This window comes from Xenopus tropicalis, chromosome 1, assembly GCF_000004195.4.
Source record: "Xenopus tropicalis strain Nigerian chromosome 1, UCB_Xtro_10.0, whole genome shotgun sequence".
Classification (NCBI taxonomy): domain Eukaryota; kingdom Metazoa; phylum Chordata; class Amphibia; order Anura; family Pipidae; genus Xenopus; species Xenopus tropicalis.
Genome location: NC_030677.2, coordinates 72,458,293 through 72,481,335, shown reverse-complemented (window position 1 = coordinate 72,481,335; position 23,043 = coordinate 72,458,293). Strand labels below are relative to the sequence as shown.

The 23,043-nt window shown below is 37.5% G+C and overlaps 1 protein-coding gene across 4 annotated transcripts in view; it reads left to right on the top strand.

Moving 5' to 3' along the window:
* Nucleotides 1-23,043, top strand: part of gstcd (glutathione S-transferase, C-terminal domain containing) — a 54,532-nt gene that overhangs the window by 14,586 nt on the left and 16,903 nt on the right. For all 4 annotated transcript variants that reach the window (XR_001925008.2, XM_031903124.1, XM_004911089.2 and 1 more), the window contains exons 5-8: nucleotides 1,974-2,067; nucleotides 17,855-17,970; nucleotides 18,966-19,010; nucleotides 21,980-22,108. Coding sequence is in view for 3 of the 4 variants with exons in the window: in XM_031903124.1 (XP_031758984.1) it covers nucleotides 1,974-2,067; nucleotides 17,855-17,970; nucleotides 18,966-19,010; nucleotides 21,980-22,108 (384 nt within the window). In the remaining variant the exon portion in view is untranslated. The remainder of the gene's footprint in view (nucleotides 1-1,973; nucleotides 2,068-17,854; nucleotides 17,971-18,965; nucleotides 19,011-21,979; nucleotides 22,109-23,043) is intronic.

Sequence of the window (23,043 nt, the reverse complement as noted above, 5' to 3'; positions counted from 1 at the left end):
AAGAGCTACATAGCTGGAATGCTCGCCTTATGTCACTCAACTGTAGTTTGGTATGGCTGCTTATACTGTGAACAGAATGAGGCTGTGGCATGTATACACTGTTTCAGCCATAATCAACCTTGGCTACCTACTTACCTTTGCCAGAAACTTCATAGCAGTCACAGAGGCTACCTTTATAATTCTCTTTAAAGGGAAACTATAACCCCAAACACTGTAGGTCTCTATAAAAGTATATTGCATAAACAAGCTCATATGTAAAACCCTGCTTCATCTAAATAAACCATTTTCATAAAAATATACTTTTTTAGTAGTATGTGCTATTGGGTAATCCTTAATAGAAAATTGCCATTTTAAGAATTAAGGGCCACCTCTTGGGATCATAGGATTCACAGTGCACACAAACAAGCCAAGGCACACATACATGCTAGGCCACATCAGCCAATTAATGGACAAAGTTCTGCCTTTTACTCCCAAACTACTTCCTGTTACAGTTAGAGTTGCCCATCACTATGGTGGATCAAGGGAAAGGATGTAAAAGAACAATAATTACTGATATATATATATTCCAGTTTGGCGAGATTCTTTAATAGGCCACTTATCATAATATAAACTCTGTTGGTTAAGTATTCATTCTGGGGTTATAATTTTCCTTTAATATGCTTGTTAATGAATATGACTATTTATGGCTGCAAGTGCAGTTGCGTCCAAAGCCGAACCTTAAACTTATGCATAGTTCAGTGCTGCTGAGTCAATCCTACCTATTGATGCATGGGAACCCTGACGCTACAGCCACCTTGAAAATTGCAGTAGCTCAAGGGTTCCTGTCAATAGACAGAGCAAACTTTGATACTGAGCACCGGAAATTATGCAACCTGATGGGGTACAATTGTCTGCATTTTGACACATTGGATAAAATTGCTTTAGGTGCATCTCCCTTTCGTGGCAGCAGTTAAACTGGATTTATGGGGAAAATGCTGCATTTTAGGTAAAAACATGGTGAAGAATTCAAGATGGCACTTTGCACACTGGTTCTGATACTCCATCCAGAAATGTTCATAGCCGCTTACCAAAACATGTAATGAAAAAACAGATTGCATTTTCTGTCAGTATAGTGCAAATGATCTGATAAGATCACATGACAGTCCCTTGTTTTGTCCCTGCGCCATTTATACACACAAAAGACCAATTGACCAGTTGAAAATTGCCACGCTGTCTAATCTTTGCTTTGTATCTGCTCCTACTTTTGGCCAGAGGAATTATTTGAAAAAAAAAGAATTATGAGTGAGCTTATACTCACTCTATATATAATTCTTTTAAAAGCTTCAGATAATAGAAGTCAGCCAAAGATTTTCGTAAATACTAAACCAAAGCCGAACCAAATTTTCTTAATCAAAGATTGATTTATTTGCACTGTTTACAGGATAAGGGATCTGATTCGGTTTTAGCTATATCTTGCTAAATATCCTGGGATTTGGCTTAAATTCTCAATTTATTTAAGTTCTAATTTGTATTTAAGGGACCTTAAGTCTACTCTTTAAGGGTGATTGTCAGACTTTGGACCCACAACCCAAGTTAACAAGTAAGACATCCATACAAATAGCTGGTCAGGTGTTTACAGTTGGGGCAGTTTTTCTATCAAAAAAATTATATATAAAAAAGAAAGCACAACTTACTAAAATTTTGCCCCATTGAATGCAGTGATTTAATCTCTGGCTTTTTATTTACACAATAACCCAACTGGTTTCTGGCTACTTTGTTAATATATTCCTGTGCATCTGGCTTTCTTTTGTACCAGCTGATCACAATTTTTACCCATTATATCCAATAAAATCTTTGGGCCTTACTGACACTTTAGCCAGTGGTTTTACAGCTTTGGTTTAATCATTAAATAATCATTAATATACTATTGATTTCTATTAATCACATTCCTCCATCTTAAATTGTTACTCTCTTTGCCCTGTTTCTTACCTCAGGAATTTGGCATTGAAGCAATATTTTCTTCTCACCCATGCCCTTCTTGGACTATTGACTGGAAAAGCCTACCTGCAGCTGCAAGTCCCGCAGAAGGTAAGGGTTGCTTCATTTGCATTGTTGCCCTCAACAAAACTGCATTACATATTTAATGGAAATACTGTGTTAATCCACGTATGTCTAGTTGATAAATCATTGACATTAGGAGCATATTTATTATAGTGAGTAAGCCAACATCACCAGTGATGTTGCCCATAGCGACCAATCAGCAATTCGATTTTAGCGGTTACCTACAAGTTAGAAAACAAAAGCAAAGATTTAATTGGTTGCTATTAGGGATGCACCAAAACTATTTTTGGGATAGTTTTGGCCAAACCCTGAATGCTTTGAAAATCCGAATCCTTTGCATATCCAAATTAGGCTACAGAAGGATCAAAGAGAGAAAAATGTTCAACTTGTATTTGTGAACCAACAAATATATATTTTTTTAGTTGTCATATTGGTGTGTAGGCAGCCATCTCAGTGCATTGTGCCTGAGTCTGAGCTTTTAGAAAGAGCCAGTGCTACACATTTAGAACTGCTTTCAGGTAAACTATTGTTTCTCTTACTCCCATGTAACTGGAGGAGTCCCAAGCCGGACTTGGAATTCTTCGTATTTACTAGGAGCTGCTCTCTTGCTACCTTCCCATTGTTCTGCTGATTGGCTGCTAAGGGGGGGGGGAGGGAGGCTTGCAGTGTAGCAGTAAAGTGTTACTGAAGTTTATCAGAGCACAGGTCGCATGGTTGTACCCTGGAGAAGAAAGAATATGGCTAGCCCCATGTGAAATTTCAAAATTAAATATAAAAAATGTGTTTCTGTTTTTGAAAAACAGATTGCAATGCAGGATTCTGCTGGAGAAGCTCTATTACATACCTTATTGACATTGGTACATTCAGTACTTGACTCCACTAGCTTAAGGAGGACAGGGAAATGAGCCAGTTACAAGCATATTATTTTCTATGTCTTCCCATACATATAAAAAAGGGATGGGGAGGAACATTTTCATATGAGCCCAACTGAGCATATGTCAAAAAGAGGGTATTTTTTTCCTTGTCATGTAAAAAATAATTTGTTTTGTGCAGAATACAAAAATAAGCTGTAATGAAAACTCTATAGTTAAAGGTATCGCAGGATTATTGCCTCAAAGTAATCGGCTATGTGTGTTCTATATAGCAGGTGAAAATCAGCTTGACGTCTATTTGCTGTCTATAGACAGGATTAATACTGTCATGTAGCCAGTTTAGGAATGTAGTAAACTCATCTGTGCTGTCTCTAGGTTTGTAGTAATTAGGGATGAACCAAATCTACTATTTTGGGATTCTGCCGATCCCCAATCCTTCATGAAAGATTCGGCTGAATACCGAACCAAATCCAAATCCTAATTTGCATTTGCATATAAAGGAATCAAAGAGATAAGAAGAACCGTGCGCACAACATGCAGTGAAAAATCTTTAACTTTATGTTTATCATTTATGTGACAAAAAGTCAGGATTTTAACGATTCGGTTCAACCAGAACCATGGATTCAGCCGAATCCTGCTAAAAAGAGTCTGAATCCTGAACCCAAATTCCTGAACCAGAATTCTGAAAAAAGGTGTTATGGACAGACGAGACCAAGATTAACCTGTATCAGAGTGATGGCAAGAGGAAAGTGGGGAGATGAAAAGGAACTGGCCAAGATCCAAAGCATGCCATCTGTGGTGGGAGTGTTATGGCTTGGGCATGTATGGCTGCCACAGGTACTAGCACACTTATCTTCATTGATAATGTAACTGCTGATGGCAATTGCACAATGGGTTTTGAGGTGTATAGAAACATCTTATCTGTTCAACTTCCAGTAAATGCCTCCAAACTCATTGGTTGGTGCTTCATCCTACAACAAGATAATGATCCCAAACATACTGCTAAGGCAACATGGGAGTTTGTCAAAGCTAACAAATGGAAGCCAGTCATCTGATTTAAATTGAGCATGTTTTCCATATGGTAAAGAAGAAACTAATAGTTCTTAAAGAAAATGGCAACTCTTTATATACAGAAATGTAGAATAACATCCAGGAAGATAGCCCTAAATAGATAAAGTACCAGTATTTAGCAAAATAATTAAAATACCAACACCAAGTTCTTCTTTCCTGTTGCTCCTATGCTGCTCTCTCCCTCTCTTTTTCTCTCTGCCTTCTTCTCTGCCTGGCTCCTGTAAAAGCTCCTGTAAAAGATGGCTGTGCAATTCACAGTAGAATGCCTGGACATCTTGAATATTTTCTTGAGCAATGAACTGAGAAGAACCGAAAACAAGCAAGGCAACATGGAACATTTAAACAGCGATCTGGGACAGTGGGCTGTGAGCTGTAAAACAGGACAGTTGTGAGGTATGCAAAATGCCACTATTTGGGGATGCCCATGATATCAGATATAACAATACACAAGGTGGGTCTTTGTTTTGATGAAAAATGAAAGATGGCTGAAAATGGCAAAGCTCATAACAAATATGCTGCATACAAACCAGGACTTATACTTCTAACAAAAGATTTTTTACGTGTACATAATACCAAAAATGGTCAGGTCAAGTTGATCATTTTCTTTTTTGATGTTAACTGGACCTTTTAAATCACATGCTTAGAATATGAAATACAGGTCTTTAGTTTCAACCTTCCTCCTGTACATGCTATTTAATTAAGACAACTGAGTATGTAAAAAGTTTCCTTAAGAGGGGGGGACTACTTATGATCTTTGCCAAAAGAAAAGTTCTATGTGTATGAATCTCTTGAATAGGTCAATGGGATACTGAGTGAATATCGGGGTAGGCTGTACCATAATAAACTCTTCTTGGCAGGTGAATGTCCTTTCTGTTGGCCCAAGAGGTTTCTTCTTAAGCGCAGCCATTTCTCTGGGAGAGAATATACAGAAAATAGCATGTGCATGTGTAGAAAAGCAGAATTAGTCACATAAAGTGTTTTGTTCTCTGAGGTTTCAGACCAAATGTAAATGCTGAGATAATCTTGCTCATCACTCTGCAGAACTAGCTGAATTATCCTTTGTCACTGCGACACTTATACTGACAAAAGGAATAAATGAGTGTTGAGTGAGTGGGCTAGCAAAAAGCTGATAATTAGTGTTACTAGTATTGGCAAATCTTTAGCAGCATGATAATCCAGACACAAGTAGGAAAAAGAATTCTGTCCTTTTATTATTTTATAGAAATCCAACAAAAACACCATCAAAGCTATTTCTGTTTTTTTCTTTATGAGGAAAAAATCCTCTCAACTGCTAAACAATATCTACAATTTAGTTTTTCGACAACTTCTAAAGCAAAACCAGGGGGTGCAGTGGGACATTGTTATGCTTGGGTTTACAAGCCCTTTTAAAATGTTTATATGCGGGTACCATGTACAGACTTATTTCAGTAATGACATTTCTCTATCACGCTACTTCCAATTTAAATTTTTTTTTAAATTTAACATTAAAGGAGAATGTCAAATTCTATAAAGCACACTCTTCAATAGTTCTACTATTGTTAAGTAAAAACGATATATTTTTGGCTTGCCTAATGAAAGATTTACAGAGTTACACTTACTGCATACTTTCTCTTCGTGAATGGCACTGCCATCTTGGAAAAGGGATGCCCACTTCCGTTCCTTTACAGCTCTATACTGCGCATGCGCTTCATTCCCTCCCCCCTGAATGCCCCCGTAGCAGAGAAGAAATTAATGAATCAATCAGTTGCGGTCGCACGTTGCTATGGCAACAGCGGTTCCGCTTCTCATTGGCTGGGGGTGTGTGTAGAGGGTGTTACTAAGATGCGCATGTTAAAGGAGGAGGGAGCACACATAGACACAGCAGGGAAGGGGATCAGATTGCACACATGCGCAATAGAAGGCACTGCAACTTAAGGCTGCCGTTGACAGTCTACTGGAAGAGGGGAGAGATTTCTGTGACGTCACAGGAGTCTTCAGACTGCTGTAGGCTGCCAGCGCCATATCAGACACAAGAAAGCAGGGATCTGGGAATTATGCTATATAGTGAGAACTTTCCACCAATGCCTCTAGATTTGGTTTTAATTTATAAGAACCTTTCCTTGTCCTTAAAGAATTTTTCATGTTCCTGAAGGCGAATCTTCCTTTCCTCTAATACTAATATTGCATATAGTCATCACTACCCAACACACAAAGTAAGCATACTGTCAAGCCACTTTGCAACATACATCAGTTAAATGTATTGCAGCTGCATTTCAGCATATAAAAATGTTTTATTTCTACTTTTTGAAGGAACAGGTTACAGTGAAAGGTATGTTCAGGGTTTCTGTGTTGTGTGGGGCTCTTTAACAAATTTTGGTTCAGAAGCTGGAGTTCACATTTACCTTTTTTTCTGTTAAAACTAAAACAGTTTACCTTGCTTTTGCAAATGACTAGCACTGAATAAATAGCATGGTGATTTAGATGCATTTGCTAAGAACAATAATTTCCTTATAACTTACTGACTACATAGTGGCCATACATGTACAGATAGTGTTATGTTCTTAACAAGCAGCCATACACATGCCAGCTTTAACATACTCTGACCAGCTGGCCGGTAGGCAGCAGCAGCATTTAAAACTGCAGCAGCATTTAAAACTGCAGCCACAAGTGTAGTCCTGCTAAAATGGACGCAATTGTTGGGTGTATTGACAATATTCATTAAGGGCATTTGCGGCTTAACATTCTTCACACATCCATATAATTGCGTTAAGTGCCTTGTTGACTACTGTCACTTTGGCCATTGCGCTAATAGACACAGAAATGACGCAAATCCCCACATTTTTAGACGCAACTGCACCTGATTCAGAAAAATATGCACCGCACAGTTGCACACATTTAGGGTGTTAAATGCAACTGTAGTGGGTGGAAATATGTGCACACCTGCAATTATGCTGAAATCTTGGGGAAAATGCTTCATTGTGGGGTAAAAAACATAGCGACTTAAGCTTTATAATTTTCGTACTGCCAGGATTGCAGGATTATTTCTCAAAATGTTCCCCTGGCTTGCCAAACATGCCCATATGGTCAAACAGGAAGGTCAAAAACAGCCAAACTGTCAGACAAAATTTTGGCATGCATGTCCAGTTTGGCTGGTCTTATAAGTTCTACAACCAATTGGGCCACAATTTGAATGGACAGAAAGCATATAACGAGCGCCACGCCATATGGCTGCCTTTCTGTTCCGATTGCTCATGCAAAGCATCATGCAAACAAAAGGGGAATGGCTAAAATATTCTAACCTGTTGCAGAAACATCTAATCTCCACAGTATGTTGATATCAGTAAACATCGAGGGATTTTTTTGGGATGTATTGTTATAAATAAGAAATCGGTGGCTCAAGTGCAGTACCCTAAACCTTCAGCAAGAGGAGCAGATTAACCAGTATTTGTGAACATGCAGATACTCATTCCAGATCAGGCTTGTGAAATAAATGAAGGTTTATTGTACACAACACTAAATCAACTAACCCTTAGCTGTTTTGTGCTCCATCAAGCATTTTCTCATAAGGTAAACATAATATTTTTGTTAAATATTTACTTTATTTAGTAACATGCTTGCCTTTGTCCTAAAATGCATGGTAACAATGAGTAATTGATATAGTTATGTTATGGGTTACATCAGAGATCCGCAACATTATTTACCATTCAAATGTAAAAAGAGTTGGGGAGCAACACAAGCATAAAAAAGTTCCCGGGGGTGCCAAATATGAGCTGTAAATGTGGTAGCCCTTATGTAGACTGGCAGCCTTTGTTTGGCAGTACACCTGGTTTTTATGGAAACTGAAATGTGTCTCCAAGCCAGGAATTATAAAATAAGCACCTGCTTTGAGGCCACTGGGAGCAACATCCAAGGGGTTGGTGAGCATCATGTTGTTTCCTAGCCACTAGATGGGGATCACTGTTACATGATCTGGGACCAAATCATTTCTTGCATCTCTCACATGTATTGATTGATTGGACACTGCCATACCAAGACCATGCGACTTAATATTTTCGCTCCCCGAAATCTGTAAAAACCTTTTTAACTGTGCATAATTGTATTGCTTGAAAGTAATGCGTGCTTGTAAAATTAGATTTTAAAATATGCTGGAGTGTCATGCTGTGTGTCTGTCTGTGGGGTATATAATGTTGACAGTTATTTTAACCAAATCTAGAAATCAGCCATAAAGCAGGAAACGAAACGTGTTTATTACCCCAGTGATACCCCACTTCTGTGAGTAGGGTCCTTGGCTTGGATATGCAAGCCAGAATTTGATTCTCAAGTGCCTTTATACATACCGCTACTTTATACAGTTCCGAAAGTACTCACACACTACAATTTCAAAAACTGAAAATCTAGGTGAGATATTTGCAGTTAGTGGTCTTGCATTTATGGATTACTTTGCCTTACTTACAAGCTCATATATGGCTCCACTGAGCTGCTGTCCTCAGGTTGGACATCCATCATATAATGGAAATCTAAAATCTTGTCTTCTAAAACTGAGAATATTTTTTAGCATTTACAGTTATAGGAAAATCATCACACTCGAGAAAGTATGTGCTGACAGGGTTGATTTATTTTCCTATGACATCCTTGTTTGAATAATGTTAAATAGGAACATTCCTATACTATCATTATATGTCACTTAATGCCTTTTGTTTGTTTGACAGCACATGGGATTTTCTACTCAGATTCTTTTTTTTAATCGTTTCAGCTGATTTTTTTTTTCCATTTTTAGTGAACAATATCAATTTTATCTTATACTAGTTTTATTTTATTTTTGAAAATGTCCACACACTAACTCCTTAACTATATGTTTCATATTAGGGCAATCAAAAGAACGAGCTTTGGCTCAGAATGTTATAAGAAACAAGGAGTATTTCTCATAAGTCTTAAATTCAGACAAATATAGTGCTCTTTCAAGAAACTTTTTAGCGCTGTTCATTTTGTAGATTTAATGATTTTTTGCCCCCGGACTTAACAGTGCACAGTGATGACCTGGATGTGAATTAAACCCACCGGTCCTTTACCAAAGCGATACATTCCATCTATCCAGTTTGACAATTAACCAATTTTATACATAAAACAAAGATACTCACCGGTTGAAGTCAGAGGGCTGTCTGTGTAAGCCCTGAGCTCATAGCTTGTGGGTGTGTCACCAAACGATCCACAATATTGCCTCTCGTGCTCCAGGGCAATAAAAAATTATTTCATTTTAAACATAATGTTTACTTGATACAATAAAAATACCTCCTGATGTGTTTTGTGCGCCCTGCACTTACTATATACTCGAGTATAAGCCTAGCTTTTCAGCACCCAAAATGTGCTGAAAAAGTCACCCTCGGCTTATACTCGAGTCGGATGCTATGGGTCCCTCCAGATTAGCACCCTCTGTCCTTTGTGTGCAAATTAGGTGACCTGCAACCAGACCCTCCAGTGCCTTGGCCCGCTCCCAAATTCATCTTAATCTACCATCCTCACCTGTCCTAGGCACATTCTGCACTAGACATTGCACTTTATATTCTATATAAACTATATATAGTTTTGAAGGATTTTAACTCTTTGTGTTTTAGCTTGGTTGCTGATTGAGCTAAGGGGGTAGTTCTCTTAAGGTATCATTGTTGATACCATATTGTTTTTGTTGACCCTCTTCTCCACTTACAGAGCTAGTTTACTGTTTTTGTTTGAAATAAATATTCAAAAACATATACCCCACTGATGCCTCATTTAATGTAATTTTATTGGTATTTATTTTGATTATTGAAACTTAGCAGTAGCTGCTGAATTTCCCACCCTAGGCTTATACTCGAGTCAATACATTTTTTTCCAGTTTTCCGGTAAAATTAGGTACCTCGGCTTATATTTGGATCGACTTTTATACTCGAGTATATACGGGTAATCAGAATCAAAATGTAATGTGTAAATCATATGAAGCAGCTTATGTCAAAAAAAGAGCTCAGACCTAGTGGTTGGCAAGTTCCAATTACAGGTCTAGGACCAATTATCCAGAATGCTTGGGACCAAGGGTATTCCGGATAAGGGGTCTTTCTGTAATTTGGATCTCCATACCTTAAGTTTACTAAAAAAATCAATAAAACATTGATTAAACCCAAATAGGATTGTTTTGCATCCAGTAAGAATTAATTATATCTTAGTTGGGATCAATTACAAGGTACTGTTTTATTATTACAGAGAAAAAGGAAATCCGTTTTAAAATTCTGAATTATTCATTTAAAATGGAGTCTATGGGAGATAGGCTTCATGCAATTTGGAGCTTTCTGGATAACAGGTTTCCAGATAAGGGATCCCGTACCTGTAATAATTAAATCCACTTGCATGCGCAATTATTGTTTAGAGTTGTTTATGAGTTTAGAGCTTAATACATAAGAAATCACCCACATTTTATTCATTTCTATGGGATTTTTAGAAGAGTTTTTATCAATGGGTGAAAATGTACCAGTTGGTCAATACGCTTCTAAAATCCCATGGGATTGAATAGAACGTGCGTGAGTTTTTATGTATTAAGCTCTAAACTTACAAATTGATAAATTTTCCCCCATATGTTTAAATGAAATTATAATTTAGATTTCTAGCAACTAAAGTATTTTTGAGGAGAGGGTTAGAGGCCAAAGCACCACCTCAGCACTAAATATAAGGTGCACATTCTTGGTATGACCTTAAGTGGTGTTATCTCTCTGTCTCTCCTTTTGCTCTGATTCTTAACAATAGTACTTCGCAAGGAAGTGGTTTGAGCCCGCTGTTATATTCTTTGTTCACACATAATTGTGTGTTCAGGCATAGCTCTAATACGATCATTAAATTTGCTGATGATACCACTGTTGTGAGCCTAGTCACCAATAATGATGAAATGGCCTACAGAGAAGAGGTGAGACTCCTGGCAGAGTGGTGTCAGGACAATAACCTTTCTCTAAAAACTAAAGAGCTAATTATGGATTTTAGGAAACACAGTGGGGTTCATGCTCCTATCTATATTGGGGAAGATGTTGTGGAGAGGGTCAGTAGTTTTAGATTTCTTGGGTTTACCTTAGGCTAATGCCGGCCTCAGCGTAGGGTGGAATTTCCCACTTGCCGAAAATATCCGCCCTACGCCTCCTCTGGCATTAGCCTTAAGTGCTAATCGTAAATGGACAGATCATACAACAGCTGTTATTAATAAGGCCCAACAATGTCTTTATTTTCTTTGGCATTTGAGAAAATCCTGGATGTCAACCACAGTCCTTATTAGTTTTTATAGATGTGCTGTGGAGTCTATCCTTTCACCCTTACAGTGGTGAAAACAGATCAGAAGATCATTAGTACACCACTCCCAAAAATTCAGGATATTTATATCATGCGCTGTCTTCGGAAAGATTTTAATCACCCTGCATTACCATTATTTTAATTTTTGCCGCCTGGTAGATGACTTGGGTCAATACGTACACATACTGCCAGATTTAGAGGCAGTTTTTATCCTAGTGCTATTAGATGGTTTAACACATATAAGTGTAATAATGCATAAGTATAAGTGATTTAGAGGTTTTAAAAAATGGCTATAAATAAAGAATAATGTGCATTATATACTTGCAGTGTTGTTTTTTTTTTAATTGCACTATGCTGGTTAATATATTTATTTGTGCAATATTGCAAATAGATACTGCAAATGCACTATATGTTACACTTGCACTTTAGATATCGTAAATGCTAAGTTTGTCAAGACACTATATTGTAAATGCTAAGTTTTTCAAGGCACTATATCTTACACTGGCACCTTATGGCAAGTTTATGGGTTTTAATATATTTATGTGCAATATTTCAAATAGATACAGGTATGGGATCCATTATCCAGAAACCTATTATCCACAATTTTTTTATACATGTGCAATATGCACGCTATTGGAGGCTTTTAAAATAAATTTTAAGTTAAATGTTTAGTCTGTAAAGAAGGCATTCAAGTAAGGATTTTATTGCACTGTGTACATTGTACTCTGTGCATATGACAATAAGCTTTGAACTTCTCCAGGTCCAGGGAGTCACGTGAATAAAATGTTTGTTGTTGCTTTTGTCTGCAATGACCAGTAGTAAGGATGCTCCAGAGACAGAAACGTCTCTCCTTCACTTGTCCCTGAAGAAAAAATAAACATATTTTTAATGGATACTCCTATATAAGACATAACTTTTATTAGAACCATGGCTGAAATAACAAAGTATTATAGCATTTACACAAATTCTGTTGTTAAATGAGATAGGTTGTAAAAATGTTTGGTAATGATAATAATAATGCTCTCTAATTTGCATTGTTGGGGTATACACTTTTTACTACTATGTTTAAAAAGGGGCATATATCTTTCTTTTGATTTACTAACACCCATAATTTGTTCTTTATTCAATCATAGGATACTGTGTTTAGTGCTAAACTGCACTTACAAGGCTAAAGTACCTTAGTGCAGTCCAGCAACATGATTTTATTCAGCCACCTATATGTCTTGTGGATTAGTTTGAGCTTATGAGCCACAAATTATAGATCCATTAAGTGGCCAAAAGAAAATAGAAGCTTAAATCTGTCATCACTGGATTTGTATTGTAGATTGTCTTTGGTAATTTTCATTGTTCTGTGATTGTGAAAAAGATATTTTCAGCCGTAGGCTGTGTGTGCATATATATCAGGATTGATGTCTGTGTTTATTTAGCTCAAGGTACACCTGATGTATGCAAAGGTGTAGAGAAAGATGGCTTGTATAGCAGCAGCCACTGATGTTATTATGAGATGGAGCAGATCACCATGGTCCATTACTTGATGGGTAAAAACAAAAGGCTTACTGTAAATCTGTCATTCCATTGCCTCAGGAATGTTCTAGGTAGGGAGGGACAGCATGCTAGAGTAAATCCTCTCACTGCTTTGTGATTCCATGCATTTTTTGCACTAATATTTATCAATCAACAGGGATTTTGAGGCTAGCCGACTTGTATTAGCTGATTCAAAAATTGCTTTTTGTTTTTCTAGTAAATCCCTTTTTGTTATATGGGGAAGCAAGTAATTGCTTTTGGCAGAATCAAATGCTATTTAGGAATTTCACTACATGGGCTTCCCTTACTGTTATATTCCAAGATCTAGAAAACATGGGGTTTTCCGGATAAAGGACCTTTTTGAATCTCCATACCTTGTCTACTTAAAAATCATTTAAATGTTAAACAAACCCAATAGGATTTTTTGCCTCCACTAGGGATCGTTTATTTGTTTGTTAGGAACAAGAAAACTGTACTGTTTTGTTATTACGGAGAAAAAGGAAATCATTTTTAAACATCTTCCACGCAAAAGCATGGGAGTCAATGAGCATTTTTTTCTTGCTCCTGTTGAGAAATTTTGCTCATCACTGTTTGTGAGATCAGCTTTCCATGCACATAATTCTGCTCAGCCATCAGTGCCAAAGAGCCTGCAGCTAAAAGTGATAGGGACAATTATGGGTGCCACCAGCCCTGCTGTGCAACTCAGTGTTTGGAAATCTGATTATATTTTTTTATTCTTCAGAATAGTTTTAATCTCTTTAAGGCAGTATAATGTCTTTTTCATAATATTGGTAGTGTTTCCTCTTTGCACAATAAGATATTTAATACTGAGTGAAAAAATAATGCACCTGCAAACCACTGCAGATTGGCTTGCAGGAAATATGAATGCACTTTTATTTCCATGATTCTCTATTGTTCCTGTGTACTACTTCTGAGTTCTTTTGAGTTCTTGTGACTTTGTGCCAATTGCCTTTATATATTTTTGTTATGTGTTGCAAATTTGCCCTCCAGACATGCTTGTCTGTTGGTTACCTGTTTATTTCCCACTCTTTCAGGTACTAACCACTGCTGGTATTCATGTTTCATTTATAAGATCATTGGGCAGATGCTGCAGTGATTTATGTTGATAAAGAAACACAAATCAATGAATAGGACACAACGCATGCAAGACAAAATATGTACATCATACCCACACTTTTTACAGTCTACAGCTAATATAAACTTGAAACAGTGTGTCCTATTTTCACTACATTCTCATTTCTGAAACCTACCAAAGGGCAACACAATGCCCATACACTAACACAGTAAAAGTATATGTATCAAAACAAAATTCACTCTGTGTGTGTGCACTGGCAGGCAGATCCCTTGCTTATCAGTGCATATATAGACAGAGAGGGTAGAAGGCAGCAGACCCATGTGCCATTAGCCTTAGGTGAGCCACACAGTCCTATGTTTGTATTCACACTCCATAAATTGTCACTACATTTTGATCTGCCAATGTCAGGTACTGCTAAAGTAAATCCAAACTTAATTCTTAGGTTACTTAATCAAATTAGGTATATTTTTATCTGCTTTCTATGGCCCTATACTTATTAGTTATCATCAGGGCTGTATAGCCCAACTTCACTTCACTTCTTCTCTCTGGTACTCACACTACGCAAAATCACTAACCGCTATGCCTTCTATTCCTAGCCAAATTCACACCGAAATGGGGTGTCACACAATTATGGCTACAGAAACGCAGAAGCGCCACTACCTCTCGTATGCCAGTGTAAATCAGTATTCTAAAAGAGAATGTTCTATGCAGTATCCTAATGTGAGAAGAAAAAGAAAATATGCTTTCCTTTTCCCTCTCTTGCTATTTAATTTGACAGCCTGTTTTCTAGTATAAAATAGCTGTCATGTGTTCCGTGTTCTGTGTTCTGTGGTTAGAATGAGAAGGCAGTGGGAGGAATCCACCCACACATTCAGTTATGAACAATAGAGACTGAGGGCAATGAAGGATGCATTCAGTGGGGTGTATGTATGGAGAGAGAGGAGGGAGACTAAGTTTATAAGGTTATACCTGAATGCCATCATGGGCAGGTGTGCATCTGTTAGGGGGCACCCAAGGATAAAGGCAAAAAGATAAAATCATTTTACCTAAGTCATCTTTATCTGATGTATAGTATTAATGTAAAATTAGTAATCCTGATATGGCAGTGTTCTTATTTGTTTTTGGGACAAAGAAACTGTATGTAAAGTAAATTAAAAATACACCAAGAATGATTCAAAGCAGACATATTGCTTATTAATTGTTATATATTGTGCCAAAGACAGATGCTTTGTAACAAATGTTGTAGGCAGATGTTGTGGTTTATAATACAACAAGAAAACCAGTTCATCTTCACTGGGTTTACTGCTCTTCTAGCAATCCTAGCTTTGAAATCAGCAAGTACTTTTTCAGAATTCCAGTATATTCTGGTTTAAACATTTGCCTTGAAGTCAGGTATTTTTAGGTATTTGTTGGTATTTCCTAAAGGGCAGTAGCTTGGGTTTAGCTAGGCAGGTGAAATTGAGTCAGGTCACTAACATTGAATTGTATTGATTCCTATCAGCCCTGCAAGGAAGTTGCTCTCAAGGGCTTCCCTTGCTTGAGAGTAAAACTGGTACTTAAACTGTTTCAAAACTGCTTGTAAAAATCAGAAGAATGTTAATGTTCAGCAGAGCAAATATTTAGCCAAAGCAACTGCTGTGGCAGGAGAAAGACATTATCTGCAACATGTGTACATAAGTAGAATTGTTTTGCTTTATTTGCATTTATTGCTTTATTGTATAGCATTGTTTCTATTTGTATAGTTCCACAAACCAGGGTAAATAGCAATTTAAAAAAGAAACGGGTTCGGTAAATACAAATAGATTAAATAAATAATAATAAATAAAACAAATAGAAATAAATAGAATTTCATTTTTACCTGTTTAAAAAGTCTTGGTACAGTGGAAAGGAGGGATATTACCTAAAAGCATACATACTATGGTGCATACATAAAGAGTCCCTCTTAAACTGTCTTAAAGTCTACACACCCCATGTAAAATGTCATCTTTTAGGTGGAGGGAAGAAAACCAAAAAAAACTTATATAATGTGGTTGCATAAGTGTGCACACCCTCTTCTAACTGGGGATGTAGCGGTGTTCAGAATTAAGCAATCACATTCAAAATCATGTTAAATAGGAGTCAGCATACACCTGCCATCATTTAAAGTGCCTCTGAGTAACCCCAAATAAAGTTCAGCTGCTCTAGTTGGTCTTTCCTGACATTTCGTAGTCGCATCCCACAGCAAAAGCCATGGTCCACAGAGAAGCTTCCAAAGCATCAGAGGGATCTCATTGTTAAAAGATATCAGTCAGGAGATGGGTACAGGAATATCTGGCAAGTACTGGCTGTGTGGTACATGTGACAACAATCTCCCGTATTCTTCAAATGTCTGGGCTATGGGGTAGAGTTGCAAGACGAAAGCCTTTTCTTACGAAGAAAAACATCCAAGCAAGGCTACATTGTGCAAAAACATATCTGAAGTCTCCCAAAAGCATGTGGGAAAAGGTGTTATGGTCTGATGAAACCAAGGTTGAACTTTTTGGCCATAATTCCAAAAAAATATGTTTAGTGCAAAAACAATACTGCACATCACCAAAAGAACACCATACCAGCAGTGAAGCATGGTGGTGGCAGCATCATGCTTTGGGGCTGTTTTTATTCAGCTGGAACTGGGGCCTTAGTTAAGATAGAGGGAATTATGAACTGTTCCAAATACCAGTCAATATTGGCACAAAACCTTAAGGCTTCTGCTAGAAAGCTGAACATGAGGAGGAACTTCATCTTTCAGCATGACAACGACCCAAGGAATGGCTTCACCGGAAGAAGATTAAAGTTTTGGAATGGCCCAGCCAGAGCCCATACCTGAATCCAATTGAAAATCTGTGGGGTGATCTGAAGAAGGCTATGCCCAGGAGATGCCCTCGCAATCTGACAGATTTGGAGTGTTTCTGCAAAGAAGAGTGGGCAAATCTTGCAAAGTCAAAATGTGCCATGCTGATAGACTCATACCCCAAAAGACTGAGTGCTGAAATAAAATCAAAAGGTGCTTCAACAAAGTATTAGTTTAAGGGTGTGCACACTTATGCAACCACATTATTTTAGTTTTTTTGGTTTTCTTCCGTCCACCTAAAAGATTTCAGTTTGTTTTCAATTGAGTGGTACAGTTTATAGGTCACATTAAAGGTGGAAAAAATTCTGAAATGATTTATCTTTGTCTCATTGTACAGCACAGGAACCTGAAATTTTATCAGGGGTGTGTAGACTTTTTATATCCACTGTAGAGCTTGTTACAACTGACCAGGGGGAAATTCTGCAGCTCTATATTCATTTGTATAGAATGCCTTGAGGCATATTTATCAAAGGTGAACTCTAAAGGTGGCCATACGCGGGAAGACTTTCAGCTGCTGATTCAGGTCCTTCAGACCAATTCAGCAACTTATCTGCCCGTTTATGGGCAACCACAATGCAACTGTCCGACCAATGAGCAATTGAGCAGTTGCCATGAGCCACTGCACTGGCACTATAGCTCCTGTGATAGGCCTGACCAATTTGTGGAAGAAACCACCTGGGGTTTTCCCGATAAGGGGTCTTTCCATAATTTGGATCTCCATGCCTACTACTAAAAATCATTTAAACATTAAATAAACCCAATGGGATTGTTTTTCCTCCAACAAGGATTAATTATATCTTAGTTGGGATCAAGTACAAGGTACTGTTTTATTATTATACAGAAAAAGCAAATCATTCTTAAAAATCTGAATTATATGCTTATGATGGAGTCTATGGGAGATGACCTTCCCGTAATTCGGAACTTTCTGGATAACGGGTTTCCGGATAAGGGATCCCATACTTGTAATTATATTTGTTTCACCTATACAAATGTATACATATAGTATTTTGATCCCAGTTTCTTTAACTAAATCTAAACATGTTTCTGACATTGTGGTATTCAACAGAATGCTGTCATTTAGCTATTTTTTGCTTACAATTTTAGGGAAAATGTCTAGCGAGCGCGCTGTGAGGAAGCAGCAGCAACTGAACAATCTGTTATCGGTGGTGACTAATATAGCCAAACCTGGAGATACTATTGTGGATTTCTGCAGTGGAGGGGTAATGTATCCTGGCACATATTCTATGCCCTTCCTTTCCCAAATTAACCAGATGCTGGAGAGGTTATGCACTTTTTAATCCCTTCAGTATCATAGGAATACTCTTGCACTTCATAATGTAATGTGATTTAAATATGTATACATTTAAACAGGTTAAGAATTTTTAATATGCATCTGTGGTGCCTAAAGAAAAAAAGGCACAGTGCCACCATCTTGCCCTGCCTTCAGTATAGTAATCTCGAAAAAGATTCTGTACTGCACATGCCCCTCCAAGGACAGTGGATACCTGGGAGCATGAAACAAGATGGCAGTGGCACGCTCTGTACAAATATAAGGGGTAAGAAGTTACCGATTAGAGTTAATTGGGCAGTGCCTAACAAATTGGCACCCCCAGTGATTTTAAGTATCTTTCTTCCTTAAACTTTTTGAATCAGGGAGGCTTGTGATGCATTTAATGTGCTTTCAAACATATTAATAGAGAGAAATGCCTATTAAACTCACAAAAACACAAACATTACAAACACATTTATGCCACACATTAATGCATTCAGCATGCATTTTAATAGACACACATTCAGACGTCTAAGTGTAAGTTCTTTACAGTGCTAGACCAACATAGAATGGTTACAATACATTTAGGTGTGAAACAAAAGAAGCTCCTGTTTTTCTAAAAATAGACTATGTTGTGCCCTGAGATTTTAGGCTCCTGTGGTTTAAAGAATAAATGGTGCCCAATACCATTTTAGGGGCCCTATACCACTTCTGGTATTTGGGAATTCCTGCTGGTTAAGATGATTTAAGGTTTTTTTGTTATATTGTATCCTGTGGAAGTGTTTGTATCCATGCAGAACACCATTACATGCAGAATTGTTTCAGGGAAACATTGCCATATTCACAGCACATTTACTTTAACAATAATCATGGTCAAACATGCTGCCAGTCCTGGTTTTATTTGCTTTGTATGATGAAACTAATTATGAGATTTATGTTTTCCAGGGCCATGTAGGAATTGTCTTGGCTCATAAGCTGCCATCATGCCAGGTAAGAAGATTACAATAAACAAATTTTAGTTGCAAGATTGCAGTTCCATGGAGAAGAGCTGAAAAAAGTTTTTAAAAGATTTCTTTTCCTATTGTCTGTTTTACAGTCACATGTGACATTAAGCTTATATGAATACCTTCATCAGTTTGGGTTGTTACAAATATTGTCCCTAATTTGGATACTTGGATACCTCACCTCTATAGATATGCACTGCTTTAGTTTTTAACAGTTGTCTGAGCCATTGGCTGCTAGCCATTTTATCTGCCTGCGGAGGAAAAAAGCCATTTTGCTTTGCTCCTTTTCAATACTGGTCACTAGTCTGTGCTCACATGCAGCAGGTTTTAAAGCGAAAATGGATACTTTCATGTTTTCGCGCAGACAAACCAATGCTGAGTGCCTGTCGGTGCATTGGGAACACAGTGCAGAACATAAGTTTGTCCTTTTGTCCATCTGCGTTTGTAAACACATTATTTCCCTCTTGAATTATTATTCTGTGTTTTGCCATGGTTTTGTTTGTGTCCTTGCAGTGTAATGTATGGGATGAATAACTTGTGTGGATAGACTTCTGCTTTAGGCTTTTATTTTTGTTTTTTTTTTTAAAAGCATTTCTAATCTTTATTGTAAAATTAGTCACAGTATTTTATTAAAGGGCTCACAATTTAGCACACCTAAGAGCGATTTGTATTACAAGCAGTTTAGAGACCATTTTACCTAATAGGTTTGGTGTCTCTTTAAAAGAAAAGGCATTAAGGAGATACTGTAAGAAGTGCCAGATAGATTAGTTTTCATTTCCTGTATGAGGCAGAAAGGGATATCTGTTCTAGGTAAAAACAAATCCTTAATCACTCCAGTCATTTTTGTGTGGCGGAAAGAAGTTAGAAACAAGTTGGAAAGTGTATAGGAAATCCGGATGAAGTCACCCTGCAAGTGACAGATTACAGTGTGCACCATAGATGTAGCAATTAATTATGATGATGCCTCTTACACTTGTCATAAATGTGAAATGTAAGCATCTTTCCTGGCAGCTGTTAGCATATCCACTTAATAATGTTTATGCTGTGCTACCAATGCCAGTCGCTCTAGAATCCAATCATTATACAGTTGCTAGAAATTGATTTAAAACAAGCACAAGTTGAAGGGGAAGTTGCCTTCCGAAAAAGTGTTGTTCCACTTTTCTATTAATGGACTAAAACTCCTAGCATGCTCTAAACATATTACCAAACATTAAATCAGGTTAAGTTGAGTTGTAGTCCAGGAAGTTTTAGGAACTTGGCATCTCCTAGGAAACGTGGGGGCTTCGATTCCTGTTGGAGTGTCAACAATTATTATGGGGACCGGGAAGATTAGCCATGACACACAGATATTCCATGTGACCCTTGTGTCATCATCAAAGGGAGTTTATATTAGGCCCTTGGGCTTGAGCTTTTGGCCATGCTCTGGCCAGGGCAGGGGGGTAGGTTTGCACAACGGAACTGTGCTTACATCACCCTGCTGAAAAGGAGATGTTGCTGGAAAGGATTAGTCATGATTCAAGAGGATGAGAGCAGCACAATAAGTTTTTTACACCGTCTTTTCATAAGGAGCTGTATCATGTTATACTTTCCTTGTCCTTTAAGGTTTAGCTGCCTACCAGTAATGTACAAATAATGTAATAGTGTTATCATCTTGAAAAGAGAATTGGAATATTCTGAATGCTTGCTATGGTTTATCATCATAGTTTTCCAATAAAGATTTCACCTCTACCTTTTCACTTTCATTGTTACATAGAAACAAAAGAATGTTATTCCCAGTCTGTCCCCTATTTCAAACACAAGCACCAGCAAGAGACATTAGCTAAGCTGTCACACATGCAGTATTGGGGCCCTACTGTCTCACAGACTTAGTTCTTCAGATGGTGATGTTATTGTCTCACTCTCCGTTGCCTATAAAGCCGGCTCTCTATAGATATTCACAGACATCACGACAAGGGAATATGGGATATAAAACTTGGCTAAATGTTTGTGCTGCCCAAGGGATTTCATCTTACACTGAGAGTGCTGCCTGATCTAGTCTCTGCACTAAATTCTTTTCTTATCTGCGGCTGCAAAGAAATAACTACAGTACCAAGTAATAATAGTGTTCTACCAGAGGGGATATATTCCCCTTCCAGCATTCTGCATCATATCTCTTGTCAAGTTTTACAATGCAGAAAATGCTGTCCTCACTGGATTTTCTAAAGAAATGTCTGCTCTACTACCCCTGAAGCTTGTTTTAGTATACAAATATTTAAAAAAAAAAAAAAATTCAGGCAGTTTTTCATTCTGCAAGTTTTAGGTTATAGTTGAAGTGCCAAAGGACTGGATGGCATTTACCATTTGTGTATCCCTTCAATGGCTTTTCAAGGAGTCTTTGCAAGTTGTATTGCTGATTATTTTTCATTCTACAGATTTTGTTTCTTTGGCCTCAGTTTAATTCTCCTCTCAGTTAATTGGGACCTTGGGCCAGACAATTTGTCTCCTTTAAAAGGGATTTACTTACACATTTTACCAAGGAGAAGCAAGAAACAAGGGGGAAGTCATGGGGATGATAAATATGGCCAGTGGCAACAGAACACAAAGATTAAGCATTTTCTTTTTAATTAAACTAAAGATGAGTTAGGGATTAATTTTGCCTGTAAGGTTCTGACTACAGTGCTTTGTAAATAGCTGACTTGAGAACACTGCTGCTCCAGCGATGGCAGCAGTGGGAGCCCCTGGACAAAGTTTGAGCCTCCAAAATTTTGCAACGTGTTGCAGAGGGCACAGTCATGTAGAATTCTTGGAAAAAACATGGTGAATTGCATAATTTTGTTCACCTTGCCTTGCAAGTAACACATGTAGAAAATACTCCTTTATTTTGATTTCAGCCACACATATTTGCCCTCTTATTTTCTTGTGGACACAATCTGTTCTTATTTAAACTGCAGTATGCACTTCTTCTTTTAAACACAGGTGATTCTTATAGAGAATAAAGAAGAATCTCTCTTACGTGCAAAAGACAGATGCTATGAACTCGGACTGACCAATATATGGTTCATTCAAGCTAACCTTGATTATTTTACTGGGAGTTTTACTATTGGGGTGAGTAATTTCTGTTTCAAATTGACCTGCATTCAATTATACAACCCAGCACAAATAGTGTTGCTGTAGTTTAGACACTTTTGCCAAAATAAGCATTTCTCAGTGTTTGAAGTACAATTTGTGCTTGTATTTGTCATTCTAACTACCTATCTGTGTCCACCCTTTCCCTTTCCTCTCTCTTGTTCTCATCTTTCCACCACCCCCAAATATCCTGATTAAGGAGCCAATATGATGAGACCATAGCAGATTTATTTCTGCTGTTTAAACATCTTTCCTTAATGTAACTATTTATGGTTTTTCCCTTTTAAATACAGTATCTAGTAGAATTAAGTCTAAAACAGTCCTTTTAAATACTGTTTTTTAATTGAAACATAAACTACCAGTATTTATGGTAATAGGTAACCCTAGCCGCCTTATATCTAGGTAGTCATTTCTGTAATATAATAAAAACAGGTTACAAATCATCTTAAATTAGTGCCAACAAAAAACCTTGCTAAAAGCTATTCATGGTGAGCTTCCTTTTAAATTGTTTCTGTGCAGGGCAATGCTTGCTAGTTTAATTTTGTTTTTTTTTATGGCTCAGTACTACATCTGAGTAATGTAATGATTGCTTGACAGAGGGCCCATATACGGACCATTCATTGTCATAAGGGTCCCAACTGGGTGTGCAGTTCAGAGGATTTACAGTCCTCTCAGGCCAATTGTAAACCATTTGCTGGATGATTTGTTGAAAGTAAATACCTCCGTGCAGTAACCAATAGCATCCAATTAGTAGTTAGGTTTGATCAGTTTGCGGCAAATAGAATACTGAAAAGTAGAGCTGGGCGGTATGACCAAAAATTTATATCACGGTATTTTTCAAAATTATATCGGTGTCACAGTATTTGACGGTATTTTTTTTTTCCGTGCATGATTAGGTGTTAACCCCATGTCCT